The sequence below is a fragment of the Onychostoma macrolepis genome, chromosome 05, assembly GCF_012432095.1.
Source record: "Onychostoma macrolepis isolate SWU-2019 chromosome 05, ASM1243209v1, whole genome shotgun sequence".
NCBI classification, from domain to species: Eukaryota; Metazoa; Chordata; class Actinopteri; order Cypriniformes; family Cyprinidae; genus Onychostoma; species Onychostoma macrolepis.
Window position 1 is genome coordinate 33,563,173 of NC_081159.1, and position 18,340 is coordinate 33,581,512.

Below are 18,340 nucleotides of genomic sequence, written 5' to 3' on the forward strand. Positions count from 1 at the left end.
TACATTTCATTTGGAAATCAAGGTCCCAGAGTCTGAAGGAAGAGTGGAGAGGCACAGAATCCATGTTGCTTGAAGTCCAGTGTGAAGTTTCCACAGTCAGTGATGATTTGGGCTGCCATGTCATCTGCTGGTGTTGGTCCACTGTGTTTTCTGATGTCCACAGTCAACGCAGCCATCTACCAGGAAATTGTAGAGCACTTCATGCTTCCTTCTGTTGATAAGCTTTATGGAGATGCTGATTTCATTTTCCAGCAGGACTTGGCACCTGCCCACACTGCCAAAGGTACCAAAAGCTGGTTCAATGACCATAGTGTTACTGTGCTTGATTGGCCAGCAAACTCGCCTGACCTGAACCCCATAGAGAATCTATGGGGTATTGTCAAGAGGAAGATGAGACACCAGACCCAACAATGCAGATGAGCTGAAGGCCACTATCAGAGCAACCTGGGCTCTCATAACACCTGAGCAGTGCCACAGACTGATCGACTCCATGCCACGCCGCATTGCTGCAGTAATTCAGGCAAAAGGAGCCCCAACTAAGTATTGAGTGCTGTACATGCTCATACTTTTCATTTTCATACTTTTCAGTTGGCCAAGATTTCTAAAAATCCTTTCTTTGTATTGGTCTTAAGTAATATTCTAATATTTTGAGATACTGATTTTTGACTTTCATGAGCTGTAAGCTCTAATCATCAAAATTAAAAGAAATAAACATTTGAAATATATCAGTCTGTGTGTAATGAATGAATATAATATACAAGTTTCACTTTTTGAATGGAATTAGTGAAATAAATCAACTTTTTGATGATATTCTAATTATATGACCAGCACCTGTATGCATGGATCGAGTTTATATGTATAAGCGAGTGTCTATAGGTGTATGCATGCGTCAAGTTTATATGTATACGCAAGTTATTCACAAGTGTATATGCATTCATTAATAACATAATATGTATTGGTATGGATTTCATATTAGTGTGCACGTGTATTTCATATATATATTTTGAACATCCAATAGTATACATGTATATGTGAGTAATTTATAGGTGTATATGCATGTGTTTTATGTATGTATTGATAAGCGAAGTTTGATTTAAATCCTACGTGGCGCCTCATACCTCATATTCCTCAAATGTCTCATACATCACTGGTCCTGTGATTATGAAACAAGTTCATTAAACATGAAAGAAAATTAAAGTTCTAAATACTCAGTAATTAATTTAAGTTAATGTAAACTAATTTTAAATTCCTCTACTCAATACAATCAGATTGTCAGTCAGGGTCATATAACTACTTGCGGTCTGTTATGTAACGGTTGCAGGACAAAGAATAGTTGAGATGAGGATCTAAGTGCAGCAGGCCTTTATTAATCAACAAAGGAAGGTAATCCAATAAATCATAGTAATCCAAAAAGCAAAGGTAAGAGTTTGCAGTAATTCAAAAGGTATATGCAAATGTAACAGCTCTGTATAACAAAGACTATATCACACTGGGATAATTAAACAAGACACAGATGTAACAAAAAAACAAAACAAAAAAACATAGAATTAAAAAATAACATACTTAGAAACTAAGGACAACGGAATTTAAACCAAACCAGACATGACAGTAGTAAATCAACCATTCTCTTTATCTGTTTGAGAAGACTGTAGGTGCTATCAAATTGTTAGCTTACTCAATATTTCAAGTGCAACCGATGTTAGTGTAGAACAAAATCTAAATCCAACTCAAAACCTGAGTTTATTAACTTTCCCAAAAGGTCTCCCATCTACAGTAGGCTTAGCCCTACTTAGCTTCACCAGATAACCAATAAATCTACCTCCAGCTCAAGGCTAAGGCGATTATCATCACAAAGAAAGCTAACAAAATTTGTTCACATAAATTTACCCTGTGTCCCATTGTGCATACTCTCCATTCTAAATAGTTTCCCAAAGCATAGTATGTTGAAAAGAGCCTGGATGGTCCACTATAGGGGTGCCCAGTCCTGTTCCTGGAGATCTTCTTGCAAAGTTCTGCTCCAACCTAATCAAACACAAATGTGCTATAGCTACATTCTTCATATCACAGTCCTGCAAAGATGACAGCAAACTACGAGTGCAGTTGGATTTTAAAGCCAATTCATACTGCACAGAAGGACACAGATCAACGGCATCAACCGACCGAGTATAGTATGTATGTAAACGTTACGTTACTAAATGATTCATCATGTTCAGTTTGAGAGAAAAAAAGTGCTTACCAATGGCAACCAATGCCGACAGGGGTAACACACTGATCAGACAAAACCAGACAAATGTATCTGTTGCCGTTTGTCTGCATCTGTTGGTGCAGTGTGAATTAGTCTTTAGATCAAATATATAATGGTGATTAAGTGCGACCTGGATATATAAGTGAATGGTGAGACATTTTGCTAAGTAAAATTATACTGCTAGAAGAATAGCATGAGAAATTTATGTTTGTTGAATTTAGCATATCCCGACATTTCAGTGTGGATGGAGAGTATTTTGAAACAAAAACACTGTTTTCAAATGTATTCGGATTAATGTAGACATACACATAGTCTAAGATCTTCAGGAGCACTTGATAATTACAGAGGTGTGTTGTTGCAGGGTTGGAACTGATCTCTGCAGGTAGGTAGATCTCCAGGAACAGGACTGGATAAAGGTCTGCTATTTCTGGTAGATTTTCAAAGTGTGGATCCATACACAATCTCATGCAGGAATCTCCAATCTTCTGGAGAGCTACAGTCCTGCAGATTTCATTTCCAGCCCTGCTCCAACACACCTGCCTGTGATTATCAAGTAACCCTGAACACCTTGACTATCTGGTCTTGGTGTGTTTGATTGAGGTTGGAGCTGAAATCTGCAGCTCTCCAGAAGCAGGGTTGGAGACCCCTGCTCTAATAAATAATATTGCCCACAACCCATTATGTTTTGGCTGAGGATTCATTCCAGAACTACAAACATATGGAGGATGTTTTTGTAATGGACAGTTATAGAGTAAGGATTATTAATCAATATCTAACCTTATTAAAAAAAATAGATTATATATGTATCTGTTATATTTCCTCTTCAACATCATTGAGAACTTTTGTAAGGATACAAACAGCAGAATAGCAAAACTTATAGCCTGCATGTGTCCATTAACTGTTGCATAATGAATCATTATGCAAAAACACAGGCAGATTAACATTGTTTTCTTTCCAAATCTGTAGGAAGAATTGTTTAAGTAGTGAAAATTATATAATATGTGGAGTGTGTATTTGAGGGTATTAACTGTGACAGAATGATTGACAGGCTCTTTACAGCGACAGAATGCATGCATGTAACTATGCACAATTTTATGATGTGGTAGTATATCCCAAAGCTTGCCTATTCTTCTGCTACACACTCAAAAGTATCTACTTTTTTCCTCTCAAAAAGAGTATATACTTTTAGGGCATAGTGTAAGTAGATGAATTGAGAGCCTTAGAGGCAAGTTCATTAAACTCAGAAGAAAATTAATTATTACTCATCAATATGAATTTAATTTAAACTTATTTGTATGATTGTCCCATTCTGAATATAGGGTTAACATTGCGTCTCATAAAGTTCCTAGTTTTCCCAGTGTGAATATGTAGAGTGTATATATACAAAGCCCATATGTTTGCTCATTGAGTTGTCAGTTGTTTACTTTGTTATACAATGCTGTTATGTTTGCATTTATCTTTTGGATTACTTTTTTTTTGTTTATTATTAAAGACCCGATGCACTTAGATCCTCACTTCTCTTTGTCCTGCAACCGTTACATAACAGACCACAAATATGGATCTAGCAGCAGTTCAGCTCATCCTCCTTGAGTCCCAGGGTGAACATCTCCTTGAGGACCAAACAGTTCTGGCTAACCATGTAGACTTTCCCAATTGCTCCCTCATGTCCTTCATATCTAGTTGCCTCTTGGTGGCTCTTAAGGGACTTTGTGCCAATTTTTAGATCTGGCTCTCTGGATAATTGGATCCCCATTCAACGTGGGTAAGGTGATTGTGATCTGCCTGATCACAATCACCCTGTGGCCCAAGACCTCACAGAAATCAATCTGATTTTGAATTATTGGCTTAATTTTTCTTTTCTTTTCTCTTTCATTATAGAAGAGAAAAAGAAAACAAAGGAGTAAAATAAATAAGAGCAAAGGCAAGTGACATTCATTAGGAAGAAAAGCATTAGGGGATCCATCATTGCAGATTATTAAAGAAAAATTAATGATTAGTCTTTTAACTTTGCATTCTAGTAGGCATATTAGACCTTTGGTCATTTTCCGAAGGGTTTTTTTTGCTTTAGTTTTGCTTCTTTCAGCAAATAACTACATCATTCCACATGATCCCCTTACCTTACAGTGATTCTGAGAGTCACTCCAACTGTCTACTAAAAAAATACAGCACGTATTTCCTTAAGCACATTTACTTTAAAGACAAAAAATGCCTTAGTTTCAGTCATTCTCAACACACATTACAAGTCAACTTGACCGCACCTGTGGTAAGTGGGTTGTTAAGTTGTAAAATGTAACAGTAATAATGATTATCCTACCTTTGCCTTGTTAAACCTGAATGCGAATGATTCACATAAATACTGTTTCCTAATACGTTTTGAATGTGGCAGTGCAAAACCACCACCAGTGGCCAGTGCTTCATTTTAACAGCAGCTTGCCATCATTTGAGAGGCTATCGCTAAATATACAGTACAGTTCAGTATGTTATATACTGTATAATACCTTTGCTATGCGAAACCAAACACATCATGCAACTAACCTTGCTTGGTGAAAGACAAAACTTGGTGCCATGGCTTCTTTTGGACTGATTTTCTTTGGGGGTGAAGACACATACAAACTAACTGGCTAGTTATTGTCTAAAGCTACTCAATATTACTTACGTCATATTGTATAAAAGCAATAAGAAAAAATAAGTCAATTGCAAGTCAATTGCATTGCGCTGTGGGAGCAAAAACCCAGGATTCTCTCCTGTGTCAGTAATACTAACAGTGTGGTTGTTTGCTATTCAGTATATAGCCATGGACTTCAGCCACTGATAGTATAATAATAAGAGTCAGCAAGAAATAACATATTTTGATCCCTTATCTTTTTAAACAGCCATATCAGATTTGACAGTGAGCCTCAGTATTTTCGTGATTCATCAGCCAGTCATCTTTATTTCCGTCATTACATGTTTTATTATACTGTACATACGTTAGAGGACACTAGCATATTTCAAAATAATATAGAAAAATATGGTTCATTTACAGCATGTTTTATTAACTGTTCTTTGTCGCTGCAAATTCATTTTGGCATTGAATTGCTTTCCGGTCTTTAGTCTCTATTAGTCTTTACGATTAAATTTTATTTTATTTTTTCAAGCACTATGGAATAATTTTTTTAATCTTTATAATTGTCAATGAAATTGCTTTTTTGGATGTTAGGAGATGAGGAGGACATAAATATTTGGTCAAGTCGTTTTCTCCTATGTGCTGATGTTTGTCTTTTACCCGTAGGTGTTCTTTTTTTTTTTTTTTTGGAAGAAATAACCTTTTGGCATTACAAAGTATTGCTGAAAATATTAAGTAAGCGCCTTGTTGATTCTGCATGGGGTCAACATTCAACAATGTCAATTTTTTAATTGCTAATGTTTTTTATTCTACAGCTTTTTAAATCATAACCTCCTCACGATAGACTTCTAAAATTCCTTTGTTAAATACCTTGTACATGTCAGGCTTACAAATGCAAAATTCCTTTTTTAAATTTTTTTTTTATGAGTGATCTCTCTCCAGAAATCACACAGTTCTTCTAAATGTAACACAGTCTGTCAAAAATTACACATGGGTGGTTTGGACACGTGAGACTTTACAGGAGGGGCCCTCTGATATAGGCTGTGCTCAGGAACTCTTGGACCACAGCACTCATACCATAATCACACCTTCACACTCGCCTGGATTCTGAGCAGACAGGTAAGCTACTTAATTACTAATGTACTAAAAGATACTGCGATTAATGTGAAAATAAAGATGCTTATATTTGAATATTTGGCAAAGGTTTGTTTAATATTTTATGCTTCACAAGACCCCTTAGATTTTAATGAGAAAGAAATGTTGCTTTCACTGAGTGAACTGTTTCCCTACATTAGTCTGTTCAAGAGAACATCATAAAAGCAAGATAACATTATGTGGCAGATATTCTGTGGAGATAAGTTATATGACTTGAACATTTTAGTGCTGGACATTGTTAAAATGTATTCTATCAACTGTAAGAAAAAAATGATGAGTTACAGTTAAAATTAACTGATGTAAACTATAAAAGTCCAGCTGTTTGTAGCCATTATGCCCCAAAATGAAATTATTATTAACTAAATGAAATTATACATGATCTAAGCATATAAAAGCTTTGTTCTTTATCTTTTTATTACTACATTTCAAATCTCTTTTTTTTCTCTCATTGTATTTTTGACAACTCCTCTCCATTTATTTATTTATTTATTTATTCATTTTTTCACTTTTTTCCATTCTTGTTTTAATTTTTTATGGTTTATGCCTTTTTCTAAATAGTTTTTAGAGCTGCATTTTAAGTACGATAGTTAGTTCTTCTTCTTCTTACCCTCTGCTAACTTATTTGCATGAAACACATTTCATACAAAGTGTGTAATTTTGAGTGCTTGAAATAGGCGTATTATTTTTAAACTTTTAAAATAATTTAAAACGGACTAAGGAAAAAGAATGGTTGAAAATTAACTTAACATGGGTTTAAAATAATGAATAATAAAGAAAGACAATATATAAATAAAAAAAATATGTACATTGTAATAAAACAATGAAGAGCAAATGCTTTATATATTTTACATCCCTTTGGTTATAATAAAAATTTTTCCCCCTTATTTCCTCTTTTATTTATTGCCATAGATGTTGCTTGATTTGTCTATGGTTTTTATGATTTCCTTATAATTAATTACCTATAAAGTACTTTGATTTTATTTGTGAAAGGTTGTATACAAATAAAATGTATTATTATTATCTCCTGGTCACGGAAGCACTGTGTGCAAGGCATGTTTATTGACATGAAACATTTCATACACTGAGTTTACATTGTAAAAAATAATGAAAACCAAATGTTTGAAGTGCAACTGTTTAATTACAGAATGCACAGGATGAGAAATGTGTTTCTCTTGAATATTTCTCTTATTAACATATGATAGACATATATGAAATATTATATAATCACCTATATTATTTATCTCAGGATGTTCTGTGACATGGTGCTGTCCTTTTTGAAGAGCCTATCGAGGCGAAAACCACTGGAGCCTGATGGTGAAGAGTCCAACTTCAAGCGTTGCTTAACCACACTCGACCTAGTGGCCCTTGGGGTGGGAAGTACACTTGGTGCTGGGGTCTATGTCCTTTCTGGGGAGGTTGCCAGAACAGTAGCTGGTCCCAGCATCATTGTGTCATTCTTCATTGCAGCAGTGGCATCTGTGTTTGCAGGCTTGTGTTATGCAGAGTTTGGCGCCCGAGTGCCCAAGACTGGCTCTGCCTACCTGTACAGCTACGTCACTGTCGGAGAGGTGTGGGCCTTCATCACCGGCTGGAACTTACTGTTGTCATACATCATAGGCAAGAACAAACATTTAATGCCCAGCATTAAAAGTCCATTCAAACAGTATGCTTTATTTGAGCTGGCTGTTGTTGTTCATTAATACTGACAACGCCCATTACCTAGATATTTGAAGGAATTTAGCCAAAAATGAAAATTCTGCCTCCACTTTTCTCACTCTGATGCCATTCCAGACATTATTGATTTTAATTTTTCCATTCAAAACAAAATGGTGATTTAAACTGCCAAAAGGACAAAAAAACACAAAAGTCATACGAACAACTTTTTTGGTTGTTTTTGCCCATTTTAAAGACTGGAAGCATAAATCTCTGAATTGACCCTTCGCAAAACTGACAATTCACTGACAAACAAGGCAGAGTAGGTTACTTTAGGTATGAAACAAAGTCTCAGCCTTCAAATTTGGGCATTTTTTAAGAAATTCAAACAATAAATGTTCATAAATGTCTCGTGACAGATCGATGTACCACCTCAGTTCAAGCAACACATGAACCGATCATCTCTTCCTCTTTACTAGTTATTATAGCATGAAATAAACATGAATGAACATCAGAAGGTATCACGTTTCAACCACGGAGAGACATCAATGCACACTATTTTTCAAGTTCAAGTCCACAGACATTAATCAGATAGAAAATAAAAAGGGACATGCGTGAATTAAGACAAAAATTTATATATTTCTGCAGACTGTCCCTTTAAGATGTAATAATATAGTACTTGCTACACTATATATTTTTTGGTAAAAAATGAATGAATAAATAAAAATAAATTAGTATCATTTAAGAAAGAGGGCAATAAATGTCTTTACCCAAATACACTTTTATTATAAAAATTATTTATGTTTCAGAGCTGTCGGGACGGATTTCGTAGGAAATTGCACACATACCTCATGCGCCCCGTGCGTTTCACGTCATACCCGTACCCAGAGAAAAGTAACTCTGGCTCCGGTTGTTACAATGAAAAAAAAATAAAAATACCACAGATCACAAAAGCGATATTTATGTATCCTTCCTCCCTATACTTCTGTATAACGTTTCCTTGAATCACATTCATCCGCACAGAAGAGCAGAGCCGGAGCACAACAAAAACAATGTTTTTCTGCAGGATGCAAGCAGTTTTTAACCACTAGCGGGCAGCTAGTGTTAGTGTAGCTTTAGTCTAAAAAAGATGAACTCACATTACCTTTAGCAAACGCAGCTCAGCTCAAATAAGATTTTCCATAAACTATTTAACATTCTCCAATCATTTTAATGTTAATCTTAAAAGATTTATTTATTTCATGACATTATGCATGACTCACTAAATTATCATGCCTATTATATGCCCTATAAACCTGCTTATCAAATGTTTGAGAACCACTATCAGTTTGTATAACTGAATTGCTTGTTCTGAATGACTTTATGACAGGGACATCCAGTGTGGCGAGAGCATGGAGTGGCACTTTTGATGACTTGATTGGAAATAAGATTGCCAATTATTTGAGTAAAAATATACCAATGAATTTACCTGGCCTCGCTCCCTATCCAGACTTCTTTGCTGCTGGCCTTATCCTGGTTTTGGCAGGCAAGTAAGATTTACAGTAAATCTGTTGTAGTGTCAATAAATGAGTTATGTTACGATACAGTAATTTGAATTGGCATGAGTTAGATTTACGTTGACTGTTTTAATTTTTTTTAGGTATCCTTGCATTTGGGGTGAAGGAGTCTGCCATTGTCAATAAGATCTTCACAGCTATAAATATGGTAGTTCTGGTTTTTGTCATCATTGCTGGATTCATCAAGGGTGACATTGCAAACTGGCAGATAACAGAGGAGGAAATTTGGAACTACACAATAACTGCGTATGTTGCATTATAAAATTTACAGAGCTTTTGTGGTAATGGTAAAACCATTGAATACATGTTTTAGATCAGCAGCTTTAAAAATTAAACTGGGAAATTGAGAGACTGTTTAACACAAATGATAATTATTATTATTATTATTTTTTAATTACCACAATACATTGAAATAATTTTTAACATTGCTATTTTGTTTAGAAATCTCTCAACCTCAAATGAAACTTTATCCAGTTTTGGAACTGGAGGATTCTTTCCCTTTGGTTTTGAGGGAACTTTTGCTGGAGCCGCAACCTGTTTTTATGCCTTTGTGGGATTTGACTGCATTGCAACCACAGGTACTTTAACAATAGCAATATCTAATTAAATGAAATGAAAAGTAAAGAAACACTAAGCACCTGCACACATACGCATTCCTGTAGACAGAACACGTAATACACATGCAAATGACGTCACTGTTTTAACAAAATCGTGTTTTTGTAGTTTACACACAGACAACAACCATATTGTTTTCAAAAACTTGCACTTTGAAACCCTTTTTTTTCAGGCCCCTAAAATGTCATTGTAAACACCCCCTCAGCTGACCTGTGCTGCTTCCCAATGTGCCTACTTATACTACAACCTTAAAGTATACTCTTTTGGTGAAGAAAAAGTACATTACATACACTTTTGAGTATGTAGTAGAAGTGTAGACAAGCTTTGGGACATACTATCACATCATACAATTGCGTATTTAACATAAGCTCTGTTGCACCTGTTACACGCACCCAGTCACTGTAAACTGGCCTGTCAATCAGCTTGTCACAGTTAACGTCCTCCACATTTCATTTACTTTATTAAATTTATTTATTATTTAATTTTCTACCGTATTGAAAAGTAAAGAAGTAGCACACTGATCTGCCAGCCGCGAGTCTTTCATGTGGAGAACTCTCCTCATATTTTCTGCATAATAATTCATTTAAAAGTTAATGGCCGCACGGATGCTTAGAAAAGTTCACATTGTTCTTGAAGATGAACTATAACACAGATAACATTAAATGTTTTACTGGGTTAAATGTTGATTATTAGTAACTCAAACCATTCATTGGTCACACCATGTTTGTAGTTTTTTTTTTAAACACTTTTTTTTCATGTTTGTAGTTCTGAACCAAATCCTTTGCCAAAGTGCAATGCATTGTGGGAAATATTAGCCATTAGAGTGTGAATAGATCCACACTTCAAAAAAACTACTTGAAACAGTAGACCATCCGGGGACTTTTGACATACTCTTTTCAACATACTATGCTTTGGGACACACTTATTCCAATCTCACATAGCTACTATTTAGGATGGAAAGTATGAACTTTGGGACGCAGGGCTAGTTTCCTAGTGTGGGCCTCTTTGTTTCCATGGTTACCTATTGTTTCCACCTGTTCTTGTTAATTTACTCATTACATCCTGTGCATTTACACCCCTGTTTAGTTCAGTTCCTGGTCAGTTGTCATTGTGTGTATGTCCTCCCGGAGATGATCCTGGATATTTCTGTTTGTGCATTAAGGACTATTTAGATCGAAAGTCATTTGCGTTGGATAGTACAACAACCGCTTCAGAAGTTTTTCAATATCTTTTTTTTTTTTCATACCTTTTCAATATTTTTACAGTCTGTGTGTGTGCATGTTTTATCTTTTTTTTTTTTTTTTAATCTCTATCTCCATTATCTAGGTGAGGAGGTCAAAAACCCTCAGAAGTCTATCCCTATAGGAATTGTGGCTTCTCTTCTCATCTGTTTCTTGGCTTATTTCGGCGTTTCGGCTACTCTCACCCTCATGATGCCCTACTACCAACTAAGTGTTCAGAGTCCCTTACCTGTAGCCTTCACCCATGTGGGCTGGGATCCTGCAAAGTATGCTGTGGCTGTCGGATCTTTGTGTGCTCTCTCAACAAGGTGATGCAACACATGTTGACCCATAAGGCACTTACTATGCCAGACTCATACTGTTAGGACTATAAAAAGCGGTGTTGCATGATCAGTAAGAGGATAGAAGAGAAGATGATCATGAACTAAAAAGGAAAGCTGTTCATCAGTTTGGTGAAATTAGCATCATAAAATCAAATGTAGTATACATAATTCAGGACTCTATACTGTCAAACACAGTTGTCAAGGATTGATGTTGATGCAGGATATATCAGAACAGATGTTAATTATTTAACATGTGTAGTGGATATAGTCAAAACAGTCCTTTTTATCATTAACAATCTGTTTTATTGTTTGGTTTTTTTAGTCAGCTAAACCGCCAGTACATCCAGGTTCTCTAAGATAAGTTTTTAGCTTAAAATAGTTCTTTAACTGTACACAGTAAAAAGAGCAAATATGAGAAAGTAGCAAGTAATTTGCTCAAAAATGACAAAATAGTCAAAGAAATTACAGGGCTAAACTAAAGAAACAATATTGTATTGTTTACTACTCGACAGTCTGCTGGGGTCCATGTTTCCTATGCCCCGTGTGCTGTTTGCTATGGCCAGAGATGGACTGCTATTCAAACCATTGAGTAACATGAGTTCCAGACAGAGCCCTGTCATCGCCACACTTTCTTCTGGAGTAATAGCAGGTAATTCTCTTTGAGAACACATGCCAGTAATACACCATGATAATAGTAACTAATCTACATGGCACACACTAGGTAACATCAAATCAAATCAAATGTCTTTATTGTCATAATTACCACACCAACCTCTTGTCTTCATTTAATTTTTGCTTCTGTTAGTGAATTATTTCTGTTTTTAGCAATAATGGCCTTGGTGTTTGACCTGAAGGCTCTAGTAGACATGATGTCTATTGGAACGCTCTTTGCCTACACCCTCGTAGCCATCTGCATCTTAATTCTTCGGTAAGCTTCAAACACAATACATAATATAAAGAATAATCCAGGAGGAGTATCGTAGATTTTCTGATGTACCCACAAAGATTTTACGCATAGAATATACATTCACACTGAAATATATAATGCCACCTTAATTTACATAGCACAATATGACGAAAATTACATAATTGCCAAAATGTAATATTTCAAATAACAGTTATCTCTTTTTCAATTGCCAATTTTAGGGGTGGGGGTGGGGGGGAGGTATTCTTTGTCATTACTACATTGCAATTAGATGTGAACTTGCATAATGACAATACGGAAGTGATGCTAATAACAACCCACATTCATTCTAACTGATGTTCATTTATTCAAGCTTATTTTGTTCCTCTCCTCCCATGTGCTGTGTTTACTTGCTTCCATACGTGGTTTTCACTTGGACTACTTTATTTAGATTGTCTTCATTTTGTTTGTTAAACCCCTTAAACCATGGCTGTCCATTAATGGTCTTCAAGAATCGCTGTGCTAACTGTCAGATTTGGCCCTCCAGTTAAGCATTTCGCTGTGGGGGGGAAAAGGGGGAAAGGAAAACAATCACCTTGTGGCCCACCAGAGCCTCATCACACCCGCCACAGACCCTGAGTATGCACCCATGACGATCGTGGACCCTCAGTCAGAGGTCCATTCTGTCTTGCCATTCAGTTAATCTTGGAAGCAGTGACTGCTGTTTAGTTCATCCGAGAGCCAGCACCCACTGCTCGGTTCATCTTGGAGTGCCCAGTGCCCACGTTCGGTTTGTCCTGGAGCCAGCACGTGCCCTCCAGAAGCCAGAGATTATTGACCTGGCCATCCTGGATTTAAGTCTGAACCCCTAAAGCCCTTCCTCCTCCACTGGTCCTATTCAGCTTGTTGGACTCTTTGATTCCATCTGGAGCCTTAGACATTTCTTCTCTGCTGGTCCTGTCCAACTCTACACACTCTCTGGTTCTGTCCAGTTCCTTAGTCTTTCCCCCTCCACTGGTTCTGCCCAGCAATGATAGTCTCTCTGTCCAGGGCCACTGGTCATGCTTTGTGGCATCTGAACACTTCCTACCCTTAGGCTCCACCTGGGCCCTTCCAGCTCCACCGTGGCTGTCCGATCCTTTGTCTGGACTGTGGTCCGTCTACTGGGGCCCCTTGTCCTTCCAGCCTTGCAATGGTCTATTGATCCATTGATTTCAGTCCTTCAGCTGTACTTTGGCCCTCCATCCCTTTAGTGTCACAGTGGTCTTCCTTTTTTTTCTTTTTTTTTTTTCTCTCTGCCATTAATCTCTGTCCCACTGGCTCCACCTTTGACTTCTGATCCCTGGGCACTGCCTTGCTCCTCCAATCTGCCAACTCAGTGGTCCTCCGTGCCTGTGATCTGGCTCCGCCTTGGTCTCCACCTCCAGCAACTACTTCTTGAGCATTTGATTCCTAGGCTCCGTTATGATCAGCGATTCTCCGGTTGTGGTTCAGTCTACCTTCCATTGGTTTCTCAGTATGCCCTTATTTGTTTCTGTGATTTCTGATTATGTTTGTCACCTGTTTCTATTTAATTCAGTCGATATCCTGTATATTTATACTCCTCTGTCAATTGTATTTGTTTCACAAGCTGTTTTTTGTGTTTTTCCCTTGGACTATCTTTATTTGAATGATCTCCATCTTTCAGTAAAGTACTATGTTTTCATCCACACCTCAGTTCCTTTGTCTCCCTTTCTACAGTGTTACATAATTAGTATATTCCCCCAAAACATTATTATTATTATTATTATTATTATTATTTGCCTGTGGTGGTACTGACAATGTGCAATGCATAATAAAATGGTTTCACAATATTCAGAGCAAACAAAAAATATTCAGAGCAAACACAAAAAGACAGCAGTGCTTGAAGTACATTACTGACAATAATAACAGTTGTGCACTAAAATCAACTATTTTTGTCCACACAGGTACCAACCCGAGCTAGCTGAGATCAGTGAGAAACCAGAAGTTCAGAAGAAATGGAATATTTTTTGCCCCCCTAAATATGCATCTGCTAAAAGTTCTAAAGTTGTGTCTATGCTAACCATATTTACCAGTGAGTTTTAGTTTTTATAATTTCATGCTTCCATCTGATGAGTAAGTGTATGATTATGTTGAGGAAGTGTAGCTAATGCTTCCGTAAATTGGACATGCTGGCAGTATTTATTTTTCTCTTGTCTAAGAAAGAAAGCATTGTCTTATATATATATATATATATATATTTAGGACTATGCAACTAAAAAAAGAGCAAATGATGCAAATTAGTATGTAATACATATATGCTGTATATAGAAATCTTATCATTCTTGCACAGTCACAGAGAATGATGGGAAATGAAACCTATCCAAATCAACAGTCAAGTTCATTTAACCTAAATTTATGCTATAATGACTTCATGCTAACTCTCTCCTATCCACTTCATTTTTACTTTTAATGTGATTTTTCTAGTTGTGTTTGCGGTTATCCTGAGCGTGATCATCACAAAAGGTGTACAAGCTGGTCTGATTGAGGAGTGGTGGATGATTCTGATTATCACTTTGGTTTTGGTGGCGTTTGTCATTACTATCATTATTATTTGGCGACAGCCGCAGAATGGAACCAAAGCTGCATTTATGGTAAGCTGACACTCACTGGGTGAAAAAAAGCATTTTTTACAACATTTTAGCAACACGTAATGCATAAAATGTGCATGAACGTGTTATTCTAACAGTGGTTCTCAAGTGGATTTGCTTTGGATCCCAGATTTTACATTCAACAATCCAACACAGTACCAAAATGACAAAATCATTAATCAGTAATAAAAACATCATTAAAACTCAGTAGGTCAAAATAATTTCCAATTTTATATTGTGTTTTACATCAATTTAACATGAAATAAACACTGGGCCAAATAATGAAACCCTATGCAATTTTGTCTTAAATTGGTAATTTAACAAATTTTAAATAAATAAATTAATTGCAATTAACATGCAGGTAAGTGTCTAAAAACTTAACATACAGTTCGCACTTAAGGATTTCTATTAAAAGTATATTATTTCTAAGTATTTTTTTATATATGCCAAAATTTACTTTTTCACCAACCCATTTTTGGGTTGTGACAGAACAGTTGAGAACCACTGTTGTTAAAGGGGTCATGAACTGAGAAACCAAAATTCCCTTGATCTTTTAACACATATGAAGTCATTGTACTATGAAAACATCCTTTCAGAACTCAAAACTTTCTTGTTAGTCTAAAAACAGCTTATATTGAAGCCAGTCTGCCAAAACGACAGCTTATGGAATGCTCTAAGATGTTATGGTGTGGATAAGCACCGCCTCCGCAGAGGAAGATGTAAAAATCTTGATAACATTATAAGTGGACCTCAGAGAACAGTACAAAATAATAATAAAAAAATAAAAATGCCAGTTCATGACCCCTTTAAGAACATTGAAATGTTCTGTTTAGAATTAGTTCAAGACTGCGTTGGTCTTCAAAAACTTTTCACATTTTTCTGTAGGTCCCACTTCTGCCACTGCTCCCAATTTTCAGTACATTCATCAATGTCTACTTAATGGTCCAGCTGGGGGGTGAAACTTGGATTCGCTATGCAGTGTGGATGGCAGTGGGTAAGAAAACATGACTATTTATATAGAGTCCTATACACATTTAAATAGCACTGTCTGGAAATGGGTGTGTGAGGATGTGGTTCGGAAAAGGTTTAGAAAATAAATCTTATCAAACTCTTTCAATCACAATTTAGTCAGTAAACCTGTTACAATATTATTTAATAGGCTTCAAACTAAAAGGAAAGGTTATAAGAGTAGACAAATACACCATGTATGGTTTTAAATTGCCAAATTCATGACATTTGCAATTTTTGCGTGTATGAACACAACCTTCACTGGACCAGGACACATGTAGTGAATGAATATCAATAGTGTTTTACCAACTTTTGACTTGCATGCACATTTCAGATTAATCCAATAACTGTATATCATAAGTATAATTGTATTTCCTAACAACACATAGGCTTGCTCATCTACTTCTGTTATGGAGTGCACTTCAGTGTACAGAAGAAACGGAACCAGTCCTCCAAACATCCCATCAGTGTTGAGACAATTGATGTTAAAATGGAGGACAAGCAAAAAATGGGATCTACTACACCAACACTGCAAACCAAGTTTTAAAGCCAACATTAATGTCTAGTGCCTTGTTCCTGAGACAGAGAAACTGATTTGTTTCGTACTGAAATTTGAATTAGTGTAAGGATGAATTTGTAACAAACTATAAAACATGAGGAGAGTACGAAACTTAAGAGTAAGGTTTTATATATATATATATATATATATATATATTAGAATTAGTACCTCTGAAGATACTGCCCCAGTGTCAGTAGTTATTAAGCAGCTTTTATTTTATTATATATTTATTGTTATTGTTACTAATCATAAAGCCTGTCGATTACACAGAAAATCAGGTACCACTATTCATCAATCCATGGCATTTCTCTTTCTTTGCCACCACTGGTATGTTCAAAATGTAAATGTTCATTGGAAACATGTATATAAATGGCCTTATCTACAAAATATCATTGTACAACACCACACTATTTATAGTTAGTCATTATGCTTTGTGGAAAGAACTTTTTTTTTTTTTTTTTTTCTAGTTGAGCTTGTAGCGGTTGTCACTGTAAGTTAAATTTCTTCATATGGCTCTACTGTGGGCATGGCCTGTCTTATGTAGCATAAAAACTTTTTCCAGGCCTCTGTTATGACTGTTATTTATCTCACCTGAATGTACTCACCGTTGAAAAGCATATTGAACAATGTTTAAAATAAAATAATTTTTCATTATGCCATTCAGTGTTGTGTACTGCAATATGTAGCAAGTGCTATTAATTTCCTTTAGAATAAAAACTTTTAACAGTGGAAAATGTAACTGAGTATACATTTAATATTACACTCAGAGTGAAAAAAGGATTTCATCATATGCCTCACCTGTCAGGGTGTGTAACGGAGGACCCAGATACAGAACTGCCATTTACTGACAATAGAAACAAAGGCAGAAATAACCAGGAGCAAGCAAGCAACTCAACTGGACTATGCTGGAGAGAGATTTATCTGAACTAGAGAGAATGACAGGCAAAGAAGAGAAAAGAACACGACTAGACAAATAATCTGTAGAGAAATCCAGCAGGAACAATTCAGACCAACTGAAAGAGGCCAAAAATGAACCAACTCCGTGAACGGAGCACAGAACAGAGAGTGTTTACAAGTAAAACAAGGAACAGGTGGGAATCATCTCCACACAGGGATTCATGGCCAGCGAAGAACAAGAAACAAAATACACAGAGAGGACAAAGCAGGTTTAACTTCCCATTACATAAACCTGCAATTCTTTAGAAGGTAATGTTATTTGAGTGCTGTTGATCATGGACCTATTTGATTGATTCACATATACCCTACATAGTCCAGTCTAGTATATTGTACATTTTGGAGAATTACATTATTTGAAAGCAAAGAAATCAAGTTTAGAAAAGGAACACAGTTTTATTGTGTAGTTTACGATTAAGTCAGTTGATCTGTTTTCCCATGGATGTGCCCTCAGATTGCTGTTTCTGGCTATCATTAACAAGTTTATTTGTATAGTGCTCTTCACGATACAAATCATTGCAAAGCAGATTTACAGAAAATGTTCTGTTTCTACATCATATTTAATAGTAGCCTATCAGTGGTGACTATGTCCAGTAAGTTGATGTCCATATGGCAGAAATTTACAGTAGAAATCATGCATTTAGTTAATGACATGTAATCAAACAGATGGTGAACATTATTAACAGCGATGATTATATGTTGCGATCAAACTTGTAGCAAAATTTGGTAGTTTTGTGTGTTGGTTCAGGGTTGGCATCTGAGGTCCTCTGAGGGGTCTTCTCAGGTGTTCAGTCATTTCAGATCTTCTTAAGGGTTGGATCCAGACTGAAGCTTCCATGGTAGCTTCCACTATCCATGGTAAAAAAAAAAT

At 36.1% G+C, this 18,340-nt stretch overlaps 1 protein-coding gene across 5 annotated transcripts in view; it reads left to right on the plus strand.

The window, feature by feature from the left end:
* Positions 1-17,134, plus strand: part of zgc:175280 (cationic amino acid transporter 2 family protein) — a 52,852-nt gene extending 35,718 nt beyond the window's left edge. For 2 of the 5 annotated variants that reach the window (XM_058775112.1, XM_058775116.1), the window contains exons 3-13: positions 7,494-7,622; positions 9,028-9,183; positions 9,298-9,460; positions 9,656-9,792; positions 11,156-11,378; positions 11,906-12,042; positions 12,219-12,321; positions 14,265-14,392; positions 14,785-14,951; positions 15,834-15,942; positions 16,346-17,134. In XM_058775112.1, coding sequence (XP_058631095.1) covers positions 7,494-7,622; positions 9,028-9,183; positions 9,298-9,460; positions 9,656-9,792; positions 11,156-11,378; positions 11,906-12,042; positions 12,219-12,321; positions 14,265-14,392; positions 14,785-14,951; positions 15,834-15,942; positions 16,346-16,503 — 1,610 coding nt within the window. In that variant the 3' untranslated portion in view covers positions 16,504-17,134. Of the gene's footprint in view, positions 1-5,715; positions 5,970-6,845; positions 7,623-9,027; positions 9,184-9,297; positions 9,461-9,655; positions 9,793-11,155; positions 11,379-11,905; positions 12,043-12,218; positions 12,322-14,264; positions 14,393-14,784; positions 14,952-15,833; positions 15,943-16,345 lie in introns of those variants that run through there. The other 3 variants (XM_058775115.1, XM_058775114.1, XM_058775113.1) reach the window with 3 other exon arrangements.
* Positions 17,135-18,340: the final 1,206 nt, after the last annotated feature.